Raw genomic sequence first — 27,565 nt, 5'->3', positions numbered from 1 at the left:
ATATATATATATATATATATATATATAATAATTATTATTATTAGCAGCTGTTCATTACCGGGATAATGCATTTATTGAAGTGTGAGATTCTTGTTTCAACCAGACGTATGTCAGGTAAACAGCCCACCCACACTGTAAATTTGTTAAATAGCAGTAAAGAGCAGCAAAATGCAGCACGGCCAAATTGTTTCTAAGGTCTTTTCATGGCATCTGCTATATGCTTCAATGTAATATCTACACAATTATATGAAACTAACAATTAAATGCATCCCAGGACAATTATTTGTCAGTCATGTAATACATGGTTTAATTAATTTAAAGAAACAAAAGCAAATTGAGAGTCAGCTGGAAAAACTAGCCACTACTTCAAATAAAAATGTCACATAATTTTTACATTTTCTTCTGAAGAGCAATTAAGTTGATTCTTTTGAAACAAACAAACAAAATATGGCCTTAAGACTATACATAATTTCACATTACAGACAAGTCTTTGAAACTAATCTTCACACCTCTGAGTCATTCTCGTAGGAAGATCTCTTCATTTCAAATCCTTTCCTCTGCTCTGCCGTCCCGTGTCTTTTCTCTGAGGCTTGAATGCGGTAAGTTTATGTTTCAAATCTAATAAAGAAATAACCCAGTTCTTGGTGTTTTAAATTAATTAATGTTTGAGTAACATTTATGCAGTGGCAGCTTTGGGAATTTGTGTATTTCCAGGATTCATGAGCTCAAAAATCTATTTTATAATGTATTATTTTCCCCAACTTTCCGTACATTTGTTTTCTTTCTTCAATCATGAGTCAACTAATCTTAGCATCAGTAGGGATCTTTATGGCAAACAAACAGAAAGAGACATGCAAAAAGACACACCAGGGATTTATTTAGGAGCCTGTCTGTCTTGTTTGAGTCTGTGCAGTGGTTTCTATTTAGATGACCATTCTGACATTTTACTGGCTGGAAAACCTCCTGAGTTCATTCTTTGCGGTTGAATACAAACAAGGCAATGATGTATACTGCTGTTCCAAATATGTCAATGTGCAGTGCCTCCCAAATGGGCATTAACTTAATTTTCTTTCCATGTTAGGGCTCCAGTCCTCGAGGGCTAAAGGCCTGCTGAGTTCTGAATGATTAAATTCCACCAGTCAGTTGCTCATTGAGCTGATGTAATCACAGATAACATAAAGCTACCTTTAACAAAACCTTTAGAAATACGGCCCCAAGGTTTCAGAAATCTGTACAAAGCAGCTGCTGGTTTCAACATTTGAAATGATAAATTCTGAACCCTGCCTTTAAACAAATACAACTGGGCAACAACAACAAAAAGAGATTAAAAAACAGTAAAAGGCCAAAGTTTCAGAATTCCCCAGTAAGTATAAGATGAAGATCAGTTCCAAAGAAGGTCATGCTTTATCTCTCTCTCATGTCTGCCACCTCCTGTGCATCTCAAGATGGGAGCATACTGAGCAGGTGTCTTTTACTAAGAAAATTGAGAGCTTTGTAATAATTTTATCTGCATCCCTGCCAGAGTACCTTTCTGTAGAAAGTCTGGAGTCAAATACACACAAGTCCCAACACAAGAAGACTACATTTTTTTTAAAACAATTTAAAAAAAAATTTAAAAAGAAAAAAACTGAGGGTGTTCTTACAAACTTTTTTAATAAACCAACTCATTTTACCTTTATTAAAAAAAAGTGTGGAGACAGAACAAAAAATAATGCTTATTTTCTTTTCTTTTTCATACAGACTAATATTACAGTTCCTACCACATCAATACGGGGGGTTTAAAATCATAATGCTTTTAAAAGGCTCTGACTGCAGGTTTTAATTGTATTTTGTGTGGTAGAAAAACGTAGAATGAACACCTACCCCATGGCTCTGATTTTGAAACCAAGGCTTCTTCTAAACTATAATATATACACTGCACTGCCGCCTTTATTGTTCCTCTTCATTGTGTCCACAAGGGCCCTGCTCTGGACCTCTGGGCCTGCAGTCAGACCTGTGATGCAGATTATTTATACTGGACCATCTAGTAAGGATGTTAGACCATTCTAAATCTTTGTTCATTGCTGGTTGGGAGGGAAAGTGGCGCTATCAGCCTGTATTAGCCTGCCGTTTAAAGGGAAAGAATTACACCACAATCTCACCAACAGATACAGTGAGGGGAAAGAGTAAGTTCTAGAGGTTGTGGGGCATCATGAGAAACAAACTGGAGAGAGAATCGGACTCATTATGAACCTGGCTAACCTTGTGGTTGTGGAAGGCTGTCCATCTTCGCTGGGCAAGAAGGTCTGGGAGAGAAACCAGACACTCGGGATCAATACAAGTCCGTTGATGTACACATCCTGCCCTCATGTCATGGCTTTCATTAATGCATGGAAACGGATCAACACAGCTTAGCTCTGAGAGTGGGGCTACAGCTGAATAGTTAAGCCCCACAAACAAAATGAGTGTACACTGCCCGTTTCACCAGTTGCTCCAGGTTGTCAAAGAGAGGACTTACTGTATTCTGACTGAAGCCAGTGCAAATGCAAACTCACAACGGGGACAAGGCAGAAAATGTAACCAATCAATTTCACTTTGGTAACGTTTACATGAACTTCACAACCACACGTTGGACTGACAACAGATGTATTCACTCTCATCCTCTCCTTCCCTGAACTCATTTCATACTCAGTATTTCAGGACTAGCTCATGGATCAGCACCTGAGAATGCACATCTCATGAGGTTTTGCTGCTTCCAAACCACGTTCTGCTATTTTTCCAGCTGTTACATCATCTGAAGCCCCCTCGTCCTGTGACTGTGCAATGGCAATCAGAGACTCATGAATGTCCATTATGGACAGATAATGCAGTGTTTGATTAATGGACACAAAGTGCTCTGGATTATGTAATTAAGCAAAGAGGTCAAGCATAATTTAATCGAAAACAGGGAAGCTAGGGGTTTCTTTTGGCTGAAATTCCACCGAGGTTACATTATATTATCCTCCTCTACATGTTTTTCCCGGTTTGTTTTTTTTCTAGTATTTGTGACACATCCCTGAAAAGCTTTAACAGCTGTGTCCTGAAACAAACCCCATTCTTCTTCAAGGTTTTATTCTGCAGTTTAACAAGATGTTGTCTAATGTCATGTCGTCTTCACATGAATACATTAATGTCATTAACCTATGATTCGTGCCGCTGTATTCCAGTGGAAATATGTTTCTGTAATCCACCGATGATAAAGGCTATTTGAGGAGCTCTTTCACAGCAGGGTTCAAACACAAACAAGCCGCTAATTATTCTAAAAGGCAGGAAAGCTGGGAACGCAGGAGTGCTTGGTCTGCACCTCATAACGATTACAGTCCCCAAGCTTTGATGGAAATATCGGACCCCGTCACACCATGAATGTAAATGTATTTATTTAGAACCTTGAAATTGCAGTTCCTAGACCTCAATAGCACACTTGTTACGAGTTGAATGGCTTCAATTGATCATCTTTACACTGGGCAGTGATTGGGTTATTGTTTCTATGGCAGGGTTCAGGGAGCTGGAGAATTTCCTACTTTTGAATCTTTTATATTTGTTTATAAGAAAATAAAAGCAACAGGAAGGACATGGTAAAAGTTACTTTAGAATTCCATCAAATGTTAAGTGTATAAGTGACATGAAAACCCTCCCAGACTGTTCATTTCAGCAACCTGCTCACCAAATCAATAGATGTATAGCCACAGCAACGAGGGCCACAGCAGGGTGTCTGAGTTGGGGATTTTGAAGTTTTCTCTCTAAAAAAAAATTGCAAATTTGATCTGGCATCACTTTTGGCAGCTGTAACTCCTTATTAGATTTGATACAGCCCTCAGCAAGATTACAGGTTTCTGAGAGAACACCTAAGTCTGGAGACTAATAATGCATCTAATACCAAATTATGCTAGGGTCCATAATTTGGATAAAAAGTTGTTGTGCTATTTTATTTTACATACAGACGCTTGTGATTAAATAACTAGTAATTCATTTCAGTGGCAACTTTGGAAAATAGATTTGCCATCAAACTGATGTGCTTATCATTTGAATTCTGTGTTGAGTTATCTGCCCAGTTGATAACCCACAATCCATCTGGCAGTCTGGTCCAATGCTCTCTCAGAAAGTAAAAAAAAAAAAAAAAAAAAAAAAACTCCTTTGTGAGTCTTTTTCTTAAATGTTGTAATAGTTCTGCAGTGTTCATAAAAATCCAGCAGCTTCTGCTCCCAGTCACTGTTCCTCGAGTTTAAAGGTGGTCTTGCTTCCTAACCAAGTGCAAAATCACACCGTAAGAAATCTTTATCAGTGGATTGGAGGTGTCAAGTTGTACAAATCTGAATATACATCTTGAAAGACCTCATCTGTATGTGTTGCAATTCACAAAGCGCAGCAGATAAATGGGAAGAGAGCTGCCCTGTTTTTTGTATTTGTTTTGTTTTGGATTGTCAAAGGAAAAAAGCTGATTGGCTTTCAAATTTCATCACAAAAAGACAACCATCTTTCTGTACTAGTGAGCTAGTTTGTACGTATGTTTAATGAACTCCTAGCAAGCAGGCTGTGCACATGAATACTAATATCACCTGTTGCTTTCTTCAGCACTGAATTGCATGGAGGGGTTGTGGCCCGAGGGTACGTTCTTGAAGAGCTAGGCTGTGTTTCATTAAAATATCTCATTACTGTATTGCCGACTCATACATGATTTAGCAATAGTTCAAATGTAGCTAATGAAAGTTGTGGCCTTTTTTGTCTGATCTCTTTCATGTTCTTTTCATGGTTTATTTTTCGTCAGCTTGTCATCTGTCTGCAGGGAACGCTCCAAACTGAACAACTGTAAATGACTGCTACTTTTAAGCCTTGTAAAAATCTGAAAACAGTCCACAGTTTACATTTGATCATATATATTATATAATATATATAATTTGTAATTTGTTTAATACAGTATTTGAAATCTTTCCACTGTTATGAAATACGAGACCATGCTAAAATTTGTGTTGGAACAAACCATGCTTGGAGTTTGTGGATACAGGGAAATAAAAAAAATAAAAATCAACAAAAGCACAGCTACCAGGGATACAACCCCAGTCAGCAAATATGACACGCAACATCAGTACAGTGAGAACTGTGGGCCAGCTGAGCAATGTGGCTGAGTTTGGATATTTTGGTACCTCCTTGTGACTTCCTGCAAATCCTGTCTTTTCATTATAAAAACAGTTGTAGTAAAACTAGAAACTGCAGTTTGTTGTCCTCCGGGGAAATGAGAGAGGGTGGAGGTCAAACAGTCGTTTCTATCTTTTCAATGATTTCCACAGTCGATTTGGAAGGGGACAGAAGGGTGCACTCGTCCTGCTCCCACATGCTGCCGGGGCTGGAGTCCTCGTCTGAGCTCAGCTCATCCTCCTCCTCTTCCTCCTCCTCCTCCTCCTCCTCCTCCGAGTCCTCGTCACATGACTCCAGGTAGTGCAGTCCCAGCGCGTTGATCCCCGAGTCCTCCGAGCTGGAGGGCGAGGAGCAGTGGTCCATTTTGGGCCCGTTCACCTTCTCCCCGGCAATCCCCCCTGCGGCCGGCACCGTCACCTGCTGCTGCTGCTTGTAGTTTGTGCCCGACCGGGCGGCCTGGCTGTGGGGCTGGGGGTGCAGCTGGGTGGGCTGGGCTGCCGGCGCGGTGGGGGGGGGTCTCTGCACGTAGCACATCTTGCCGTTGATGCGCTTCACCTGGTAGTCGTCGATGAAGAGCTCGGAGATCAGGCAGTACTTGGGGGACTCGGGGTAGGGGGGCGGCTGGAAGCAGGGGGCCGTCTTGAGGAAGCGCTTGGTCAGAGACATGGACAGGTCGATGGTGTCGGTGTTGTCGGACGGCGTGGCCGGCACCGGGGTGCTGGGGAGCTGCACCACATTGGTCATGGGCTGGTACACATATTTACCTGTGGAGAAGAGAGAGAAGCACAGCTCTTACAATGCTATCCAGAGGGACGTTTGACTGGGGGGTCACCATAGGGGTTACGAATATGCCGTTTCAATGTTCCTTGTTTCCCTCTGACTGACTCACTTAAAGAGGGAGATTGAGTGTTGGCTCGTATAAGCTTGTATTCAAGTGTTTTTCATGAGATACAGCTGGCTCGCAGTTTAGGGAGGTGACTTGTAGCCTATGGAGATGGATAGTAAGCGGAGATCTCAGAAGGCAATGATTTAATAAGTGACAAACAGTCAAGCTGTAAATACAGTCAATCGTACTGCTGAGAGTCCAGATGCTGATCACATTCCCCCCAGTATTATATTCTTCAAGTGTGGTGATCACATCACAATATGAAAGCGGGTTTAATTTGAGAACATTTGTAAAAACTGCCATTAAATGTCACTCACTATTCGGCAAGTTGCTTTAAAATCAAACCAGTGTGCCAGAACAATTCTGATTTGTGTTTTATAGTGTTTATCCCCTAAGGCTTGAATTACCGTTTCATGAAAAACCTGCACAGAATTTCTATTACTCCTCTCCCAAGTTCTTTTTAGATAACAAAGACAAATTCCCTCTTTCTCTTTTGAAGAGAGCTGCTTCCAGTTACTTTGCCTGTAATTTCACCAGAGACTATTATTCCAGAAATTACTTTGCTTTTGCTGACCTCTTTTTATATCAGATAAACACCCCATTGTGTTGCAGAAAAAGTAAAGCCTGAATTGACAAAAGACTGCATACTTTGGATAAAGCAGTTTAGTGACTGAATTTCTCGACAGAATAATGCATTCGTTTTTAAAAGAAGCACTTTCTCTGACAGGGAGTTTTCCATATTTTCCAGTGCGCCAAACTTCCCCTGCAAAGCGTACTAGCTCTCCAAAGAAACAGTTTTATCTCTAAAGAGGCAAAACTTGGTTTGATCTACCAGATAGGAGTCAGAGAGGAACAAACAGCATTTGAATCTCAGGAGAAAATGAAGATGTCTTATAAGCACATCTGAGGACTGATGTACACGGCTGTATCTGGTGGAGAGACCAGTCAGGACTCTAACAGTACAGAAAACCTACAGCCAGCCATGGCCACCGAGAAAGCACGCCGTAATCCCCTTTTACACTGTTCTAATTCCACAGCCTGTCCCAGGAATCCCCAGAGCCGCCCACAGATAATGCCAGTTTTCAAACCGAGGGTGTTGTACCCGTGTTCTGCTTCGAAACCGCCTGTAGCACCCTGCTCAGTGTGACAGAGTTCGGCCTGGATTGTGGGGATGTTTGGTATATACAAAAATATATTTTCTCAGTATTTGAAAATGTTTTAAAGGAATTCTCTTAACAGACTGTCTGTCACCTCCAAAACTATTAGGGGTGTGGTGTGCCACAGTTAACACTAACAGTATGTGCAGAAGTCTGGAAAAAAACAGGACCAGACCAGATAGAAGGTAGTTCTTTTATGTTCAGCTGAAGTAAAGACACACATGTAGCATGGCAGAAGTGTGCTAACCCACTGCACTGCTATCTCTACTTTCAACTGAGACAAAAGGATTGACCTGCTGAACGGGTCATCTTCCACAGACAGAGCGCTTCTAAATAATTGCCTTTCAGGTGGCACACCATCTGACTCATTACTGGCAAACATAAATATGTATAGCCTTCTAGGCTTGAATAATCAGTAAAAGGACTAAGTCTGTCTGTTGTGAAAAGGATGACCTATTAAACTGAATTGCTGAAATGGTGAATTAATAGAAGGTCACACCTATTCTATACAGATATGTATCCTGGTACTTCAGTTGCTGTGAGTTATATTACTCTTGTGTGTGTAATGAAAACAAACACAAGAGTAATATGCCTTCTCTAATGCCTAAAAATCTATCTCTAGATGTATTTATTTATTAATTTATGAAATTGTAAGTCTACCAGCAGGGACAGGAGATTATTTGCATTCAGGGCTCCAGCATGCTACAATAATTATTTCTAACCAATGTTAACATGCTTCAATAGTTGTCCTGTTTAACCGATTGTTTTCATGTTGGGTGGCTTTTGTTACAAGCATCCCATCTCCACTCATTCAGTACAGTTAATATCAGTCTGTTGGTCTGCACTTGACATCCCAGTTACTGACATAGTAGATGCAGTCCAAAACCACCCTTTGCTAGAAAAAAAAGCTATCTGTCTGCATTCAAACCTGAGTGGAGCTTGTTTTTGGCTCTTCTTTCTCTCTAACCAGTGAAAACAAAAAGCTTTAGATTGCCCCTGAAAGCCTCTATCAAACATCTTAGTTCTCACTTGGGCATCATTCTCTTAAGATGGAGAATATTCAGGTTTGTTTTGAAGCACCATCGGATCATTTCAACCTCTTAAATGCTTATATTAACACAGTGTAATGGCTTTTTAATTGCAGAGGGAAATATTGGCAAATTTTTCAGAAAATATATTTGTTTACTTGAATGTCTTCTACCTTAGCACCATCCACGCTTTCTTTCTCCCCTCCTATTACATCTCCATTGTGAGACTCTCCTCTGCTACACTAATTAAATGCAAGCCAGATGTTCCTTTTTCTCAAGTGATGAAAAAGTCTCAGGGAGCGTTTTATAATGCAGCCCATGTGAGCAAGTGATAGCCTTCCCCAGGAAAAAATACAGCGGCGCAATCCAAACAAATCACGAATGAAGCGGGCAGTAAAACTGAGATCAGCACGCTTCCTTTTCTTGCACATTTTTCAGTGTAAGCAACAGCCCTCCTGTGCACAGTATCATATACAATCCCATGCCAATCTAGAGCCATAATCAATGTAGCTTCCAATGCTATATTGTTGTATTTTTGTCCATCATTTTTATAATCATTATTATTTCCCCCCACAGATAAAGTAGCCAATTTGGGAAGAATGAAACATAGCATGTGATTCTCCAGAGATCATTCAGCTGTCAAGAAGAGGGATTCCCTGCTTTGCCAAGGGGAAAACCTACCCCGCAAGTCAATATCACAGCTGGCTGGCAAAGAGGGATCAAGCTCACTGCTTCTGCTAATCCTCTCATAGTCTACTTACATCTGGGGCGGCATAAAAAAAGAAAAGGGCTGCGCTCTCTGGCGTGCTTCAGTGTTGGACTGGTTGCTTTAACTCCTTGTTACCAGCTGTTAATGCCCACCCCACTCTGGGCTTTGCTTGTTGGGTGGACAGCATCTTAAACTGTCACATACCCAAGCCGGTCAGTGTCAATAAGATTGGTTTTCTTCTGTGCGTTCACACACCGTGACAAAAACACTGAAACATCCTTACAGGGAGGCCTAGTTTTAACAATGCCATTACAGCAGATTGGAGCTGCATTCGTTGTCACTGGGAAGCTGCTGCTTTCAAACCGAGCCAGTGCCCTGAAATGTCTGCCCCTAACAACAGGACTTGACTGTCGCCTCAGCTTTGTAAAGGCGCCGCTGTGCTCAGTCCCTTTTGCTTCCCCTGCAACAGCGAGTTAACTTGGCTGATGCAAGTAAATGCTCTCCGTGAGCTCAGACATGCCAGATGGAGGGAAAGAATTGGGCGTCAGAAGTTATCATTCTATCTAATGCTGACCAGCCCGTTCCTGGTTAAACTAGCCTCAGACTGTGATGTCATCAGTGGGCACAAGCCAAAACTCTGAAAAGCCTTATCTGACACCAGTGGAGATCACAGTACCGACAAAATGTCTTACTTGGTCTACCTCAATCATGTTAATTACATTTACGAATGTCAGAAAAGACCTGTATACAGAGATATAGTAGACGTACCTCCCATTTATTGATTATACTTCATTCCAAGTTAAATACTATAACAGATTTGATGTTTTTATGTATGTATTTGCTTATTTTCTTATGCAGATTAGTGGCTATGTTGTGTTTGGTGGGGGTGGCTTATTTACCCTAGTGTTAAATATTTCTATAGGCTTTGCCAGTCAGTTACAGCTGTTTTCACCACGCGTCGGTGACAAGGCCATGATTGTTGCTCGAATCCCATTCTTTAAGGAATGCAGGTTTGTAATTACTATTCTAGCCACAGAGCGAGATTAAAATGCAGGTGTGAGACCAACAATGTAATCTGTCACTAATCCTGTCACCAATTCTGTATCCGCAGCATGTGTTTAACTTAACAGATGATTAAGAATTAACCGCATTGTTTATTGCTCTGTTGGAAGTACAGGGTTGACACACAAATTGCTGGGGGGTACAGGTGTATGTGAGGATGTCTTTTTAGCTGACATGAAGGGAATACAAAACACAATGGGAGAGAAAAAATAAAGGAAAGGAAAGGAAAGTTTGAGGAGCTATCAGGAGAAAAGGCAGCCGTAATTTGTCATCTTAGTATTTTTCTATAGCATGTCTGGAAACATACATGCCATGCTATGTTAATAAGAGCTATATTTGGACAAGGAATTCTCTTTGGTTGGACATATACCGTAACTACAAAAAACACTAGAAATTTGATGTAAACCTGTGTGTTTTTACCATCCATGCATCGTCTTTTGTTATTGTTTAAGATCTTATTTGTATGTTCCTTCTATATGATTACAATATTGTACACTTTACTGTGGCTTTATTCCATCGAACATTGATCAATCCCAGAGAAGGCTAAAGAGGAAAATAGTGAAGCCAAGATATGTCGATATATTCTCTCTATGGATCATCAGTGGCCAACCAGAGGAAACAGTTGCCCTAATAAAATATATATTTAAAATAGTCAAACAACATTTCTACAAAGCCAGATGTCTGACAAGGCCTGGCTACAAAAAACTAACCAAGAGATATCCTGCTTACGTCAACTAACTGAGCTCCACAACCCTCTACCTGCTAACTCACCAGGGACATCTGCCACATAGTTAGTTTAAAATGAGAGTCTTGTAATGAATTTCCGACTAAGTCAAGGAATTCTAGAGTGTTGATTTTGAATGTGTTTTTATCTTTTCTCACTGTAATATATGATTACATCTGCCTGGCTGCATTAAAATGTTTCCTTTTAACCGGGCCGGCTGCTCTGACGTAGTTACGTGGATACCTGAATTTTCCTAAACCAGTAACTCTTTCAGCTTCTCCAATCCTCCTCTCACAGTTCTGCCTCTGAACATCCTGCTTCCCTATTTATGGCCGTGAGTCGAGTCTCGAGATCCCCCTTGTGAATACAAGCCTTCTGCTCTTAATTTATCTCCGCACTTGATAAACAAAGTTGGCTAATATGGATTCTCGAAGATTATGTTCGGGGAGCCTGGGTGTCGACCTTAATACCTGGGGATTTCTCCTGAATAACTGCGGTGCTCTAATAAAGCCCCTCGCCTTCTCCAAATCAGTAGGGTTTTGTTTTTCCATCCCCAAATCATATCGCCGGTTAGTCTGCAGTCTTCACAACACCAAGTAGTTATCTGCGCCAAAAACCCACACGATAGAAGTCAAGGCTGGCCGCCACTATACTTAGCAACCTTGGGAAATGCCAGTGATTTCTGTTTCTGCTTTCCCTTTATACTCCCAGCTGTTGTGCTTCCCCTCTGATTATTTGTAGATTCAAGGCTGTTTATAGTATGTCATCATACTGCTGTGATTTTTTATGGAAGAAAGAAGCAGACATTTCATACACCAGCAAGGGGGTTCAGCAGTTAAATGAAAGGACCTTACAACTGACATTTTCTTAAAATGACGTGCTACCAGCAGTATTGTCCTGGTCTTGCTCTATACAGGCACAGAGCCAGTGGTCCTGTCGGATCCATAATACAGACAAGATGTCAACAAGGTGTCAATGCACTGCCTAACGGGATATTCAGGGGTTACAACTGTCTGATGCTGGCAAGTACAAACTAACCAGCGTTTTAGCTTGTGCTTGGAGATAATCCATGGACAGGCTGGTCACATCTGGCATAGCTTACTATGTCACAGTAGATTAAAATTCAGAGGCATGTGGAGTATTTTCTATTTTGAGTGGAACAGATTCTAAAGATGCTCAGGCACCCCAAATTAAGAAAGAAGGCAAGTCTAACTAGCAATAAGATAAGAACAGCTGATTTCTTAAAACGCAGAGTATTGGGTGATTTCCTCCAGTGTTTGAAAGAGGACCTGAAACCTGAATTCTTGTAAATGAATCTGAAACCAGACAACACAAAGTCGCCCCCGTATGCTCTTCCCTTTCAATCTTGCTGAACTGTGCTGACCTATGCTCTGTGTGGGGCTGCGAGGGTACATTGCTCTCCAAGTTAACCAGTTCTTGGGCTACTGAGATTATTAGGAAAGGTGTCCAGTTTTATAGAAACATGCTGTATTTAAAGTGTACTAGGATCTAGGTCAAGACTAGCATGAAAAAGCGGTTTCGATCAGGTCTGTAGGATAAGCGCGGATGAGTTCATGAGTCCACAACCCCCAGACCAGCGGTGTAGTCGAGGGCATACACAGGCATATGCCATATGTCCATTTAATTTGAAGTGAGTTTTGCGGATGCCCATGTAGCTTAGCGTATACCCTTCTGTAATTGCTAAGTAATAGTAATTGCTTTTATTGCTCTCGTATTTCTGGTCCTGACCATGGCCAGCTGTTCACTGCATTTCATTATCACATCTGCTTGTCATTTTCCATCAGTTTAGGGTATCTGTATAGTGTTTAAATTGTGCACAAATAACCAGAATGAGTATTGAAGGATAACGGCTTATTACTGCAGCAGGGTTACTTAACACCGAGTGCACTAGCCCTTTGTGTGCCATCAGCTTCAACATTTATAATAGCTGTACCAGGTAGGCAGAGCAAAGTTACTTACTAAACACAGGCAGTAATTATATGTAATTGACAACTAAATTCTCTTCTGTTACACCAGCTCCTTATGGTGAGTCATGGCTATGAATAGAGAAAAGCTGTTTCTTTCATTATTTTTTTAACAACCTTAACCACAACCCCTAAAATATATAGGAATGGTAATATTCTGTTATTTGGTCTTTACAAGGTGTAAGCATAATACACTTTTAGCTCCACATCTTAATAAAGAGGCCATGCAGCCGATGTACAAAATGGATATTTACTAAAAGCAATAAACCCTATTATTAACCTGAAAAGTGAAGGCGAGGGTTTATGCTTTTGAAAATGCAATAAAAGCACATAAAACAAGATCTAGAGTTTGTTTTGCTGGTCAATAATTACACGCTTCAATGGCTTTTTTTGCAGCTGTTGCAAGGATGCCGCTTATAAAGACAAATGCAAACCTTAGAATAACATGTCACTCGGATAATTTATCTAGATTAGACAAGGACATTTGCACCTGTGGCCTGTAGCTGTATAGACCTGCGAGTTATTGCTTCAGTAAATATCTTTATATGGATATTTTCTTGCATAATTTTATCTTCAACAAAAGCTTCTCTGAGGATCAGAGAGGGAGGTTTTTGGCATCTCCCTTCTCAATCCATTATCCCCCAAGTTGCCACGCCATAGAGGCATTATGCTGCACAAACAGCCAACATGGCAGTAAGATATGCAATCTGCCTCTCCAGTTCTTTCCCTGGCAATACATTTTTAAAGAATGTATGAAGGGCTTTCTTGTCTTTTTCAACCCACACATTTTCTTTAATTCAGAAAGGATATGTGGAATGGAGAAACACAGACCTGCCATTCCAAGGGTTTTGTCATTTGGGAGAGACAAGTGATTATGCGTCAACCTTATCTGTACCGTAATACAGAATGGCAGTCAGTCACTGCAGCCTGCTTCATTACAGAGCAGTGTAATCCATGTGGGAAGATTAAAAAAAAAAAAAAAATCCAAGCAGGTGGGATTCCACAGAAATGTCATCTAATAAACCCTTAATCTGAATAAACATATTGGCCAATTACACTAAATATTGTTAATTAATAATAACGATCAGTACTGAAGCATGCAGATTTATTAGCAGCTGTCTGCCAGGGTATAGAATTTGATTAATTATTTTTCTTATTATGTCGTTTGAAAAGAGTTTGGAGATGCAGCATTTTATAGTACGACTGGAGACAGACTTCTCTGTGAGGTTTTTAGTGAGGTCACTTAATTTTGTTGTTTCCCAGAATTCACTCTAAAGACAGGAAATTATGGAATTCAGGTTGGGGATTTATTTATTTATTTATTTAAACTTCGCATTAAGTTTCTGGTGATCCTTATGTGTAATATTTTGATCTAAGTGGACTTTGGGCTTTGTAGTCTTTGACAGAAGACATTGAATGCCTTATAGGTCAATGCATTTCTCTATAATATTTGTTTCTTTATGATCTCAGTTTCATACTTGGGTTATCCTGCTTCTTGTAACATTATCCCTGACATTTTTCTCGTTTTGTTATAATGTTTTTTAACACTTCATAAGAGTAGGAGTCTTGGCTTGAGCTGACACGCAGAGAGGAAATGTGGGCTGAGAGATTGAGATCCCGCGATGCACTAAAACAAACATGTGCCTTTCTCTCCTCCTCAAACACACACGCGCACAATCTTTCCGTCTCTCCTTCATGTGTCAGAAGCTCAGTAATTCATCATCCTTTGCCAGAGGGGAAAACGAATGAATAGGCCTATCAAAAGGGTTGTGTCAATTGACTACGGCAAGGGAAGCACACACAGCGCTGTGATGGTGAGGTAGAGGGTTTGACACTCTAAGCTGTGTCATTTCTGTTTGGAAAAGTGTTCATTTGTGAGTTGCTGTATTACTGTACAAATGGATATACGCATGGATGTACATCTCAGCCCTGTTTACTCCTGGAAATAAATTGTTCTCTGGTATTCTCTTTACTCTGGGATGTAACATTATTTCAGCCTAGTACAGTGTACCAATAACATTTGTGACTCTATTGCTCAGATTAGACCTTTATTGTCCCTTCCCATTGTAGTCAACTGGTAAAAACTAACACAAAGATGCATCTCTACAGAAATAACAAAATCATTGTGATTAATAAGAAAATAAACTAGTTCCAGGTTTCAGCTCTTAAATGTGTTCACATGCAGAGGAAGGGATGTTTCAGCTAAAATATTAATTTTAATGTAAAATGGGGACTTTTTAAAACATAACACGCTCGGGACTTACGTAATTTGGAAAAATAATGTTGTTCTCCAAAAAAGTACCTAATATTAACATTTCACAAGGCAGGATAAGGAGACATTATATTCCTTGAAGCTGGTTATATGTGTATAAATTAAAGACGACTACTGGTATACTGACTGTTGACAGACAGTTAAAAAAAAACCAAAAAAAACAATGAAACAAAAAATGGTTTTGAGTCACATAATGCCATTTATTGAGTGCAATCATCTAGGCTGATGACAGCAGATGTTTCACTCTCAGTAATTCTTAAAAGCTTTACACATCACAGACATGACTTTGGGATAAGCCCCAAGAATGCAACGGCAGGGGAAGGCAGGCATCGCAGCTGGGTCACGCCAGCAGGAAGCGGCAACTACTTTGTCACACTGGACAGAGACCAGGTGGGGGATCAGCAGCATTAAGTTCCTAGCTAACACGGCTTTTATATATCATTCCATATATCTGAAAGCCTATCCACTTGAGGATAGTGTCATCAATGTCTTCAGAAAAGTCTGGGGCCTTCCTTCATTTTGAATCGTACTCTAGTAAAGAAAAAAGAGACACCGAGGGCACGATAGCAAGAGACGAGAGAGGTTTGCTGAGCCCCACAGCTTCACCAAAACAAAGGTGTCTGAAGCCTTGCCATCACAGTCACTTTCAGACGTCACTTTTGTTTATCGGCTTGGATGTGCTCTTGATTTTTTTTTTCACCTGCAGTGTGATGACAGCTGTGTAGCCTAATTTCCAGCCTCTTCGTGGCTTAAAGCTACAATGCACAAGATAAATAATACAAATAAGAATAAAATGAAAATTCGGGATTCAATGGGGACTTGCGAAAGCACAAAGCACAGTAATCTACATTTCAATGGCCCCAGTCTGTGAAAATATTGAACACCTTTGCACTTATAATCCACTGAGATAAAGTGTGATAATCGTGGCACACAAACAGCCCTTAATCCCCAGGCATCTACAGACGCACCCCCTGCGGTGTTCTGTGAGCGTCTCTGAGCTCTGTGCAGATCCATCACTTGGCTGATTACCTCTCTCATTCTGCAAGGATGTTTTTTTCTATATTATAAGCAATATTATCCTACAATGCGGACAGCACAGAGGAATTAAAATGTAGCCATTGCATGCACAGAATATGAAATGCATTGCACAATTAAAAAGATATCCCCAGTCTCTAGGAAGAAGAAATAATAAAGACTGCTTCGCCCACAGATCTATTTATCTGTTGTCACAATGTATTTCAATTGTGACAACCAATACATAGACCGCTGTTGACAGTGTATTTATAAGTTGAATAGACCCTCCCTTGGACTTGTCAGTATGCAATAATAACATGTCCAACTCTTACATGAGTACAATTGAAGCTGCACCTCAAATGTTTATAGGCACTAAAATGTATTCCGATTTCCTCCCCCCATTACATTTAATAGTATTTTTTTTTTTATCAAATTCCTCCACTCAACTGCCAGATTATGAAAGAAAACGCAACCTCCTTTTTTCTTCACAGCATCCTAACAATAAAAATAACTTCTGCATTTTTACCAACTTGTCTGGCTGACAAAAACAACCTTGCATTCTACCAGAATTGTTCCCTATGCTGCAGCAGTGATATAGAAACAGCAGCGAACAATGATAAAGTTACAGACATGCCAAAACAATACAGAGCTAAGCCAGGCCTGAGAGGCACTCCAACAGGATATTATGAAAGCTGTGCAGGAGTGTAGTTATGTGCATATTAAGTGCACATTATCGAAGCTGTAATTGTGACAAGAAAATCATTACAAGCTTACACTTTGTTGAAGAGGGGACCAAAATTCGTTGATGTCTCCTGGCCTTGTTAAACAACATTCGGCAAATATATAATTTAAGAGTGGGTGGCAACAATGTCAAGACAGTTCTCCAGCTTCAGAAAAAAAGCTGAGCCCAAGATTAAGCTGAAAAGCATTTTTCAAAAATAGACAACATCACTGGTGATGCTGGAAGCGGGCCCAGAAACCATACTGGCTTATATTGGTTGAAGGTAACCTTGTGCTGTAGTATTCTTTTATCTTTCGAAAACAAAAATTGCTCTTCATTCGTTTTGTTTGTTTGTTTTGTTTGTGTGTGTTGGGGGGGGTTCTTCTCCCATTGTTAATGTTAAAGCTGAGGGCGATACAGTTCCCTTGTAACCTGTACATTTATTTCGAAAATGATTTTGTTCCAGTCCAACCACACATCTTTAGGATTTGAGATTTTATTACGTTTAGTAAAGCACTGTTGGAAAACACAGTTCAAAGAGAAGGGCAAAGTAAGAAACCTGTTCACGAGTGTGAATAAAATGCTCTCAGTCCAGATCTCATGTCTACTTTAGTTCAAGTGTGTGAATTTAGATGCTGAGAAGGAGGAAGTGCCAGGAGCCAGAGCTTTGACGTGCAACTCTTTCCACCTGGAATGTGTTAAAACAAACCGGACGGCTCTTGGACTCTTGTCCTGCCCTGTATTCACATCGAGTCCAGGATTAGCCTTTAAGTATGTGTCTGTGTAAGGCCCTGAAGTAGAGAGCAAGTACAATATAAACGAGCCTATCTTGACATGAATACTAATGCAAAAGACGCAGAAACAGATAAGAAAATAATTTCCACAGGGATATAAAAGATTGCACTGTTATGAAAACTACTGCCTGGGAACATCCATTCTTCTATGCATTTATTTATTTAGTACAAAAAAGGGATTAACCAGGACTTAATATTAAAACTCACTTGGTTACACAAGGAGAGGAATAATGAGAAACAGTTACATGTCAGTAACCCAGGCCCAGATACAACCACGAAACACTTACTACAAGACCCACAGAACCCATTTCTGATGCATAATTAGAGTAAATATGTCAGGCTTTCTTGCTGCATAAATTCCATGGGATCTGTGCTTATTTACAGCACAGCACAGCTTCTTTAATAATACATGCTCTCTCATAAATTACCCTAGTGAGCAAACTCAGTGTGGAGTATAACAGCACAGGCTGGCTGTACATCATATAGCTTACACTGTAGAGTATTCTCCTGTTATTGCTGCTGCTCTCTGAAATGCGCTGAAACACGTCCACAGCACAAATCGGACGTGTTTATTTTTCTAGAAATGGAAGCAGATTGGTTTGGGATGCAACTCATTTAATAATAAAACAAGCAAAACAAATTGGAGGCTAAAATTGGCCCCTTTTCTGTATATTTAAAATATATGGGATATATTTTTATTATATTTTAATCTGTAATTCATAAATGTATTTTATAGGCTGAATATATATTATAGAATACATATATGGACCAACTCAAATATATTTGAAATATATCCCAGATTTTAAATATACAAAGAAGGGGCCAACGTTGGCTTTTGAAAAATGTAAGGATCACAAACTCCTACCATATGGGAAAAAAATACGATGATCCCCGATGCGATTCGTACTCGGCCCGTTCCTGCCTACAGAACTGCATCTCACAGGTGTCCAAGTGCAGGCCAAGTCCAGAGAGCTGCAGAGCTGGACAATTTTAATGAAATATTTCTGAGGTGCGCTGTAATCATCCTCCTGCTTCATAGAACTCGCTGTTTGAACGATAAGGATTGCAGAAGTAATAATTTCACTATAGAAAGTAATAAAACCTCTGCTGTTTTATATCTGACAGAGACTGACATCGACCCCTCTCCACTCCTCTCAGGTCAGAAGGTCATCTGCTTTTATTGAGGTCACACGCCAGGAAGCATGACTAAGATACATTGCCTAGCCCTGCTGACCATATCTACTGGTATGCGTGGTGTTGAGCATCTAGTTCATCCTCTAAAAGCAAACAGAAGCCTTACACAGAACGTGTCATGTGTTTGAGGAGAGATGGCTCTGGTTATTAAACAATATGTCGATGACTCACGAGTTATGCCAAAAAAATGAAAAAAACATCTTGGCAGAGCTAAATCAGACATTGCAAAAATGCAGGCAGCAATAGTTGACAGCTAAGGTAAATAGCATGTCTGCTCCTGGGCATTGTGGACTCCGATTGCCTGGTTTAGTACGACTTCACCCACCTTCCACTCGTATAAATGAGGTCACCGCTGAGATGGGTTGGTATTTTAAGCTGGTGCCTCCACTGCAGCCCCCAACACTGAATAAATACCAGGATTCAATACTCTCACTCCGGTGAGGCCGAGGCCAAAGAGTTGCTCAGTCCAGTCACTGAGGCGTGTGTGTGAGCGAAGCAATGATGGGAACCTCTCAGTACACCTTCTGGCATGTTGCCTAACTGGAGTTATTTCTTTCCTTTCAGTACCACACACACACACAAACACAAACACAGGCACAGAAAACAGAAACACTTCCCACGTGTTTTTTTAGTTTTTTTTGCTTGTTTATTTTTGAAAGCTTTTTCTAAGCTCCGATTTCTGCTCCCACAATCCTATACTCCATTCTTGTTTTATCTCCAGAATTCAGGATTTTATAGTATGTCCTTCTTTGCTGTCCTGCTGATACCGAATTGTTTTAGTCTCTCCTCACAGCTGAGATCACAACAGTGTAAGGATTAGTCGAGTCGGGGTCACGAAAGAGTAACCAGAAAAAGCAAAATAAACACATAATTGAGGAGCTACATTTACAGCCTGGCTTTCAAACTGTCTTGCACAGTATGTGAATGAGTTTTAACAGGATAGTGGAAAGTCAAAAAGTTTCAAAGAAGAGCCTTTCTGGTTTGCACACAATTGCTACCTGTAATATCTAATGCCCATCAGTCACGACAATGAAAGTTATAAAATATTAACCATGTTCATTTTAAAATGCTCCAGCAGAATATTAAATTCCTTTGCTGTGAAACTCTAAAAACAAAATATTGAATTGTTCTACTTTCCTCTCACACATGGATCAAATACCTTCAGGAGAACAAATAGGTAGATATTATGCAAGTCTGAGGTACATATAAAAATGGCTTATGTTTCATCTTCCTGCTGGTATGCAGATATTTCATCACGTGAAAAGGAATCTATGTAATGAACATCCAGTTCCTCTCAGTGGCAAATGGACTCAGATTTCTAAACCTGTAGCCTGTGCTCATAAGCTAAATGCAAGAATAGCATTTTTACCATTGATTGTTTTGATCTTAATTTTTATTCTGTTCCTGGTTAAAACCAATTACCATAATAGTCCAATAGCTGCTAGAGAAGACGTACACAATATAGAAGGTTGCATGTGTACATTTACCTTAATTATCTACCAGATGTCTTCCAGCAGCGTGTCGCTTTCCACAGCACCACCATAATTACACAATAATTGTTATTTACAACAAGATATTTAAGTAAGGTCTCACCGGGTAATGGAATTACTTGTAGTTGTTTTCTGTAATTATAATGTGTCTTGTTTTTACAGTTTCAAAGCAAAAGAATTCTGCATATAGGCCATTATAGACCTTAACTGTATGTACTTATTTGTTAAGAGTGATGTGATTACTCTTGTAATATTGTCTATACATAGAACATTGTTAGGTTACTGTTTGTTAAATCATTAAATTAATGATTGGATAAAGGCATTCACTAAATATTATTATAATAATTATTATATTTTTTGTCACTTCTGACTACAGAACTTCTATTAGTAATATAATAAAAGCTGCATTCCTCAGTGGTAAAGACATACACTATATATAATGCAATTCCGTACTGCTGCACTTAATATGCTATACCTGTTTTGTGTCTGTATGGAAATGAAGGACGGCTGCACAGAAAACAATTTCCAGTCACTGCTGTCAGGGCAGTATTATTTCACAATGAACAGAAAACTTGAGTCTTCAGTTTCAGATTTAGTGTCCTGAAATAGCTTGAAATTAGGGTATAGTAGAAGACAACTTGATTTGAGGGTAAAATAAAGATTACATTGTTTCCTCAACACTGTTGCATATAAAACTGTGTCAGGTCTACACAACATGACACTTATTTGAGTTTCTGAGAGCTTTTTCGGGCAGCTATTTATTGAGCCTGGTCCAGTTTACAACCTTGTGGTGTGCAGTCCTAATAAACACTTCGCATTAAAAGGGAGGGTAATTAGCCATTAAAGGAATCATTTATACTCTCTTCACTGAAGATGATTTAATTTCTCAGACCCATCTTGAAGGCTTTGTTACTGAGCCACAAATACTGACAGTTTATTTTATGATAAACAGCTGAGTTTCAAATCTATCACTATAAACACAGGACAAAATGGGAAATTCTGTGTAGATGTTTTTACATGGTTTAACCTTGCAATAAGAAGACCAACATACAAATCCAGCTGGCTCATTAAAATACCTGCAGGAAAAAACAATTATTCAATCACTTTTTAAACGATTACACTTAAAAAAAATAATAATAATATATATATATATATATATACACACACACACACACATAGATATTCCCTATTAATTCTGTACTGAAGATAATACACAGGAGATAACATTTCCCAAGCAAAGCGCATCTGATGTCTTCCAGTTTTAAATGGGACACAGCTAGATAAATAACTCTCAGTTATTATTATTGCTAAGATCCCATCCTTTTTCATTTTCACTCTGAATACATAGAAAGCCTTTATAGAGTAATGAAGTGTGGTTTAAAAGATTTACTAAATTCTACCATTATACATTGATTGTTCTTGGAAAGCTGGTCCTCATCTGAATGATCCTCTAGGAAAACAATTCTTTGTTGCAATATATATATATATAAATTATGGTCCGATTCTCTTTAGTTAGAAATTCTACCTTTATAAATAAATGAACAAATTCTATACATGGCGCTGAGAAACTCTGGAGGAAACTGAAGAAAGTATGGAATGGGGAAAAAAAATATTTTTAAATACCTTATTGAATTGCTTAGGTAATTATTTTTTTTCACAACTGTTTAAAATTTGAGGCAAAAAGGTCAGGAAATGAATTATTCTGAACTGATGAGAGAAACTATGTTGAGGTTTGTTAGGAAAGCTGTGGGAGTCGGGGGCTGTTAACTGAAACAGACACTGCCTCAGACTTTCAGCACAGAATTAAATGGTAAAGATCCTAATATAGCAATAAGCATTTTCAATTCTGTATCCCTTAAATCATTGGAATGTGAGTGAATGCTAAACCAACTAAGATAATTAAAATCTACATTTTGCAATGAGTTTAAGACGTTTGGAGGGTATTTAACATGCTCTGTTAATATTCAGTTCTCACAATCTGATTTCCATTTAAACTATTTAATGCAATTTAACTTATCCATATTCTTTCCCAAATGTCATGAGAATTGGAAAACAAGTGCAAGATCCCACAAATGTCCCATAAATACCTTTATAGCCTATACTGTTTAAAGTGGGAGTGCAATTAATTGAGTTTGCCTTTGTTTTTGTGACAGTTACAGGCACTACTATGACTGTCAATAAGCCTATTGTTCCAAACCAAACATACATTCCTGCACTATAAAACATTAAAACATCAAAACATCTGTACTAGGACTCAAGAAGCTCTCTGCATTGCATAATCCCCCCCACCCCACCCCCCCCCAAAAAAACTAAAATTGCAATACAATGTGAGGATTAGCCTCTGGGGTCAGCGCACTTTCCTGAGGATGCAACATAAAAGCCTGGTCAGGGTATTAAGTGTAATTTTAGACTATGGCAATAATGAACTGAACAGATTACTCCACCAGATTTAACTACTGTATGTGCTCAAATGTCCAGAGCAGATTAGACGATTTTGGGGGGAACATCATGCATGTAATCTAGCCAAACCAAGCAAGATTAACACGGCACACCGGGCAGCAGCATTACAGAGACGCAGCCCATCCACTGCAACAAGACTTTTAAACATCTGACAGATGGCGTCACGCTCTCTAAAACTACTTTCAAGGTGTATTGTTCAGTTTGTCAAACAGCAGCCCTCTTAGATGACGAGATAATAATTAACAACAACAACAAAAATAAATACATACTTCTTGCTATTTCATTCCTCTGCAACCCCAACAAGCTTCAGTGCTGGTACAGCATATGATCAACTACCCTCACTGAAGTGTCAATTTATAACCTTCATCTTATTCGATTGTGCTGCCTACACATTCTTTAGTGTTAAACGGCAGCATAATACTTTTTAGTTTTCCTGGGAAGTCAATCTGTAATAGCACGAAACCAGAAGACCTTCCTTTTCTTGCGACACACACACAAAGGGTGCAAAATTATCATTTGAAAGAAAGATTTGAATCCAGACCTGTTTGAATTCCCTCCCCCAAATGAGAAAACCTCCTTCCATTCTTGTAAAACTAATAAGCAACAGATTTGTATGCGTTTGATTTGATCACATTAGGTTTTATCTGACTGATTGATTCATTCACTGATCCATTCATTGGTTGGTTGAATGAATGGCTGCAGTCATGCATGATTTTGTCAATAAACACATAGCTGAAATCCTTGTGTAACTCTTAAGACAATTCAACTTGGAAAACAATGTATTTCATGGAAAACATTAACAAGTATCCATTTAGTTTCTTGTCCACTTCAAACTGTGTACACGTCGTCAGCACTTGTAGTACAAGAAACTGCTTAGAATATAGATCCACCATCCCGCAGAAATCACGTCAGTTCATTATATTTCCTGAGCCCATAATAAACTGCCTGCATGTGTAGCTGTGTGACCATGGAAGCTTATTCCCCCGGGTCTACTGCAAGCCTATATAAAGGTATTCTGCAAACACTTCAGGAGATACCTTACTGCCAATATTTTCACAAAAATAATATTCCAATCCGATTTTCCTACCAGTGTGCTCTCCACAAACACACACACTGTTGTCACATTTAGGAGATCTGCATTGATCCTGAAAGTATTCAATAATAATGTTGATATAGGCCTATGTTTTGGTTTATCCTGGAGAGTATATAGGAAATATACCTTAGGTTGGCCATTATAGACTTTAGAAGAACTGACCACATGATTTTTGATACAGTAGAAGAAAGATCTATTCACCATTATATATGTGCTGCTTATCTGAGATATCTGCAGACTCCATCATTCAAGGAATTGGGTTTTTATCAAAGAACTGCTATAAACTAATGACTGATATTTGCTATTGCCTGAAATCCAATCTAGTTAAGACAAACTATACAAATAAAACATACACTAAAAAAGACAACAACATTTAAAAAAATCAACTAAAGACATGAACAGATATTATTCTCGGGACCTGTTTACGGGGTTTACATTTCGTAAGAGTGTTCACCGATTTTAAACCCGATGAGACCTTAGTCGGGTCAAGATCTTAGCTTTTCAAAGTCTGACAGCGCAGTCACCGTTTCTTGTTTCCGCTATTTTAAACCTCTAGTCGCGTTCTTGCGGCGCAGATTTCCGCAGTTCTGCGCAGATCTGCACAATCCCCCCGTTCCCATTGGCGGAGCAGCGCAGATCCGTGCAGAACCGCGGAAATCTGCGCCACGCAAATGCGATCCCAGTCTTTGTCAAACAAACCACATATTTGTCATCGTTTTATTATTTTCATTGTCATTGTGGTGTATTCATTGATTTATTTGACTCATTTATTAAATCCCTGAGGGTGGAACCTGCCAGCATTTACCTTTTTCTTAAAGTGATGAATATTGCCATTAACTTCCACCAGAGTCATTTCAACTATTTCTATCGCAGCCAGGCTACTAAATGAATGCATCATCAATTGAGTGCAGTATCTTTTTAATGCGGTTATTTCGAAATTAATCTTGATGGTCTCAGTATAGGGATGGGCTGTGTTGCTTTAACTAATATGAATTCAAAGAAACCATCTTTCCACAGAACCATCAAAAGATCCACCACAGCCGGTGATTTATAATGAATGAATTAGGCTAATTACCATTGTCATGTTAAAATATTGCCTTGATCTTGGTACATGAACAATACACTAGTGCAACGTGGTATGCTGAAGCCATGCAATAACATGCTACTTGGAGGATATCCTAACAGACCCCCAAAAGGGCACCTCGGGACGCCACAGTCATCAGGGCTGTACTTGATTTCACAGCCTGTTTCACTAGCGGCCTCACAGATGAATGATTCCGAAAACACAACAGGACGAGTGTGTTATTGCAGTTATCAGTATCCCATGCCTTATTCTTCACATGACACCTTGTTGGGTTGTATTGTGACAATCAGCGCTGGCATGTATCAGGATGCATTTAGCTCGATTTCTCCTCATACGGAGGATGGCAGTGAACTGCATATGATTTCAGTTAACTGCTTTCTCGATCAACAGCAAGATCAAATCCATTATTCCCTAGCACATCAGAAAGGATGTGTTTTTCACGTTGTCACTTATTTTGCAAACAGAAACAAAAAACATTTAGGTAGTGTGCTAGGCAGGTAAATAAATACATTTTAGGACAGTGAATAACTATTTTTTACATATCATTTGTGTTTTGTTTTTTAAATAAAATGATTTAGCCTATAGGCCCTACATATTTTGTAATTATTTTTACTGCTATGTGTATCTCTGTGTGGATTGGTGTTTCGGAAATTCCCCAAAATAATGCAGCCAGAAACAGTCTTCATACGTGCAGTTTCCCATGCATTTCAATTACATGCTTCTTGTAACGACGGGGACGTTTTCATATCTATTTTAACGAAAACGACCACAGCCTAATGAACTATACAAAATATAACTAGTGAGACAGAACACCCATTTAAACTGTTTTCATGGCATGCACTGTGAGTGGCTGTCCCGCAGGAGGGCATGTGTTGAGTGGTGGATTCCCGACACAATCTGGGTCTTTGCTTCTCCTGCATTCCCTTTTGATTGACATTTCGCCAGGAAGGATGCATACTCACAGTGGCACCAGCCCAGATGGCAGCACCAGTGCAGTTTGAAGCACTTTCCGTGGCTGTGGGTGGCGCAGATGGAGAGCCCGTCGCAGGGCAGGAAGTCGGGTCTCCCGGCGCAGCTCTTGGCCAGCGCCTGCGCCTCGTCCAGCTTGTCACTCTTGGGCACCCGCTGGCCTCCCGAGGCGGTCATGGCATCAATCCCGGGACCGGACCGGACCGGACCAGAGGAGACCTCCACCCCCGCGTCGTTTAAGACGGGGGAAAATAACGTCCTCTCCGGCTGCGATTAAAACAGTTCTGAACATATACTTGCCAAAGCAACTTTACTGGTCCTCACCCTCTCCAAATAGCGTGTACAAATACATAACTGGCATCACGAGTTTGCGCCGGTGGGAAAGTTGAGGCACTGCCAAATTAAAGAGTAATAACCATAAATCACATGCTAGGCTCTGTCAACGTCGGATTCGCGCAGAAAGCATGTCTGCTTGTGGAAGAACCCGCTTCCAGTGCGCAGCGCCTTGTCTGAGGCTTTTGTTAGATCCAACTCGGTCCGGTGGCGGAGAAGCGCGACGCCCCAGAGTCTCCCAGCGGTGCTCTCGCTCTTCCCTTTAAAAACGCCCGTGTTGAACTTTATTGCGACTCAGCACTTAAAGGGGAAGTGTGGGGTCCGGTTACTGGCGGATAACGCACAGCCTGGTCACTTGCCCAGATGTCTGCATCTGGAGGAAGCGCTTCAAACCGCCGGCGCACAGATCCTCACAGTTTCCTTTCTAGTATCAAGCATCGCAAATGTTGTCATGTTGTAGGTCAGGCGACTGAAATGGAAACCCGACTGTTGAGACACTTATGTAACATTTGTCTTTCCTCTGAAAAAGTAGCTGCCCAGATGCCTTAATTTTATATTGGCAATTGCGTTCAAAGCCACAAGCGCACTGATTTAGTACAAAACTGCAGTGTGCACAGTAGGCTGTTGACATACAGCCATCAAGTCTGTCTCAAGAGTGCCATTAAACGTTATTTGCAGTATTTAAATGTATCTTTGTAAAGCTAAGTTGAAAGTTGTCTGTCTCTGCCAGGTCCGCAGTATATCCGTTTATTGCCAGTCACTCCAACTGTCGGGCGCTGAACTAACTCCAGTCTGCTACTACTGGCTTGTGCGAGCAGAAAAACAGAAAATGACGCTTTGAGAGACTACAAATTTGTATCCCTCCCCTGCTGATATCCCCGGGCTAGCAAGCAGGCAGCTTTACCCGGGAATATGAATAAGGAAAAAAACATAAAACAGATGACACAGAGATGCCAGAGGATGGCGCTGCTGATGTACAATTCATGGCAAATCGAGACTCATCAGACCAGGCAACATTTTTCCAGTCTTCAACTGTCCAATTTTGGTGAGCTTGTGCAAATTGTAGCCTCTTTTTCCTATTTGTAGTGGAGATGAGTGGTACCTGGTGGGGTCTTCTGCTGTTGTAGCCCATCCGCCTCAAGGTTGTACTGCATACCTGGGTTGTAACGAGTGGTTATTTCAGTCAAAGTTGCTCTTCTATCAGCTTGAATCAGTCGGCCCATTCTCCTCTGACCTCTAGCATCAACAAGGCATTTTCGCCCACAGGACTGCCGCATACTGGATGTTTTTCCCTTTTCACACCATTCTTTGTAAACCCTAGAAATGGGTGTGCATGAAAATCCCAGTAACTGAGCAGATTGTGAAATACTCAGACCGGCCCGTCTGGCACCAACAACCATGCCACGCTCAAAATTGCTTAAATCACCTTTCGTTCCCAT

At 40.1% G+C, this 27,565-nt stretch overlaps 1 protein-coding gene across 1 annotated transcript; it reads right to left on the bottom strand.

Moving 5' to 3' along the window:
- Positions 1 to 691: 691 nt before the first annotated feature.
- Positions 692 to 26,944, bottom strand: LOC136711537 (UPF0524 protein C3orf70 homolog B). Its single transcript, XM_066687859.1, has 2 exons — positions 25,787 to 26,944; positions 692 to 5,915 (listed from the first exon to the last, which is right to left on the bottom strand). Exons 1-2 carry the CDS (start codon positions 25,968 to 25,970, stop codon positions 5,266 to 5,268), a joined length of 834 nt encoding a protein of 277 aa, XP_066543956.1. The 5' UTR covers positions 25,971 to 26,944; the 3' UTR covers positions 692 to 5,265.
- Positions 26,945 to 27,565: the final 621 nt, after the last annotated feature.

This window comes from Amia ocellicauda, chromosome 16 (assembly GCF_036373705.1).
Source record: "Amia ocellicauda isolate fAmiCal2 chromosome 16, fAmiCal2.hap1, whole genome shotgun sequence".
Taxonomy (NCBI): Eukaryota; Metazoa; Chordata; class Actinopteri; order Amiiformes; family Amiidae; genus Amia; species Amia ocellicauda.
The sequence above is the reverse complement of the archived record's forward strand: the minus strand, read 5'-3'. Positions and strand labels throughout refer to the sequence as shown.

Bases quoted from the DNA above. Each gene is read 5' to 3' on its own strand.
- LOC136711537 (XM_066687859.1), bottom strand. From the start codon at position 25,970: ATGACCGCCTCGGGAGGCCAGCGGGTGCCCAAGAGTGACAAGCTGGAC. The intron at 5,916-25,786 runs GTGAGTATGCAT...TCTTCTCCACAG, and splicing joins CCATCTGGGCTGGTGCCACT to GTAAATATGTGTACCAGCCC.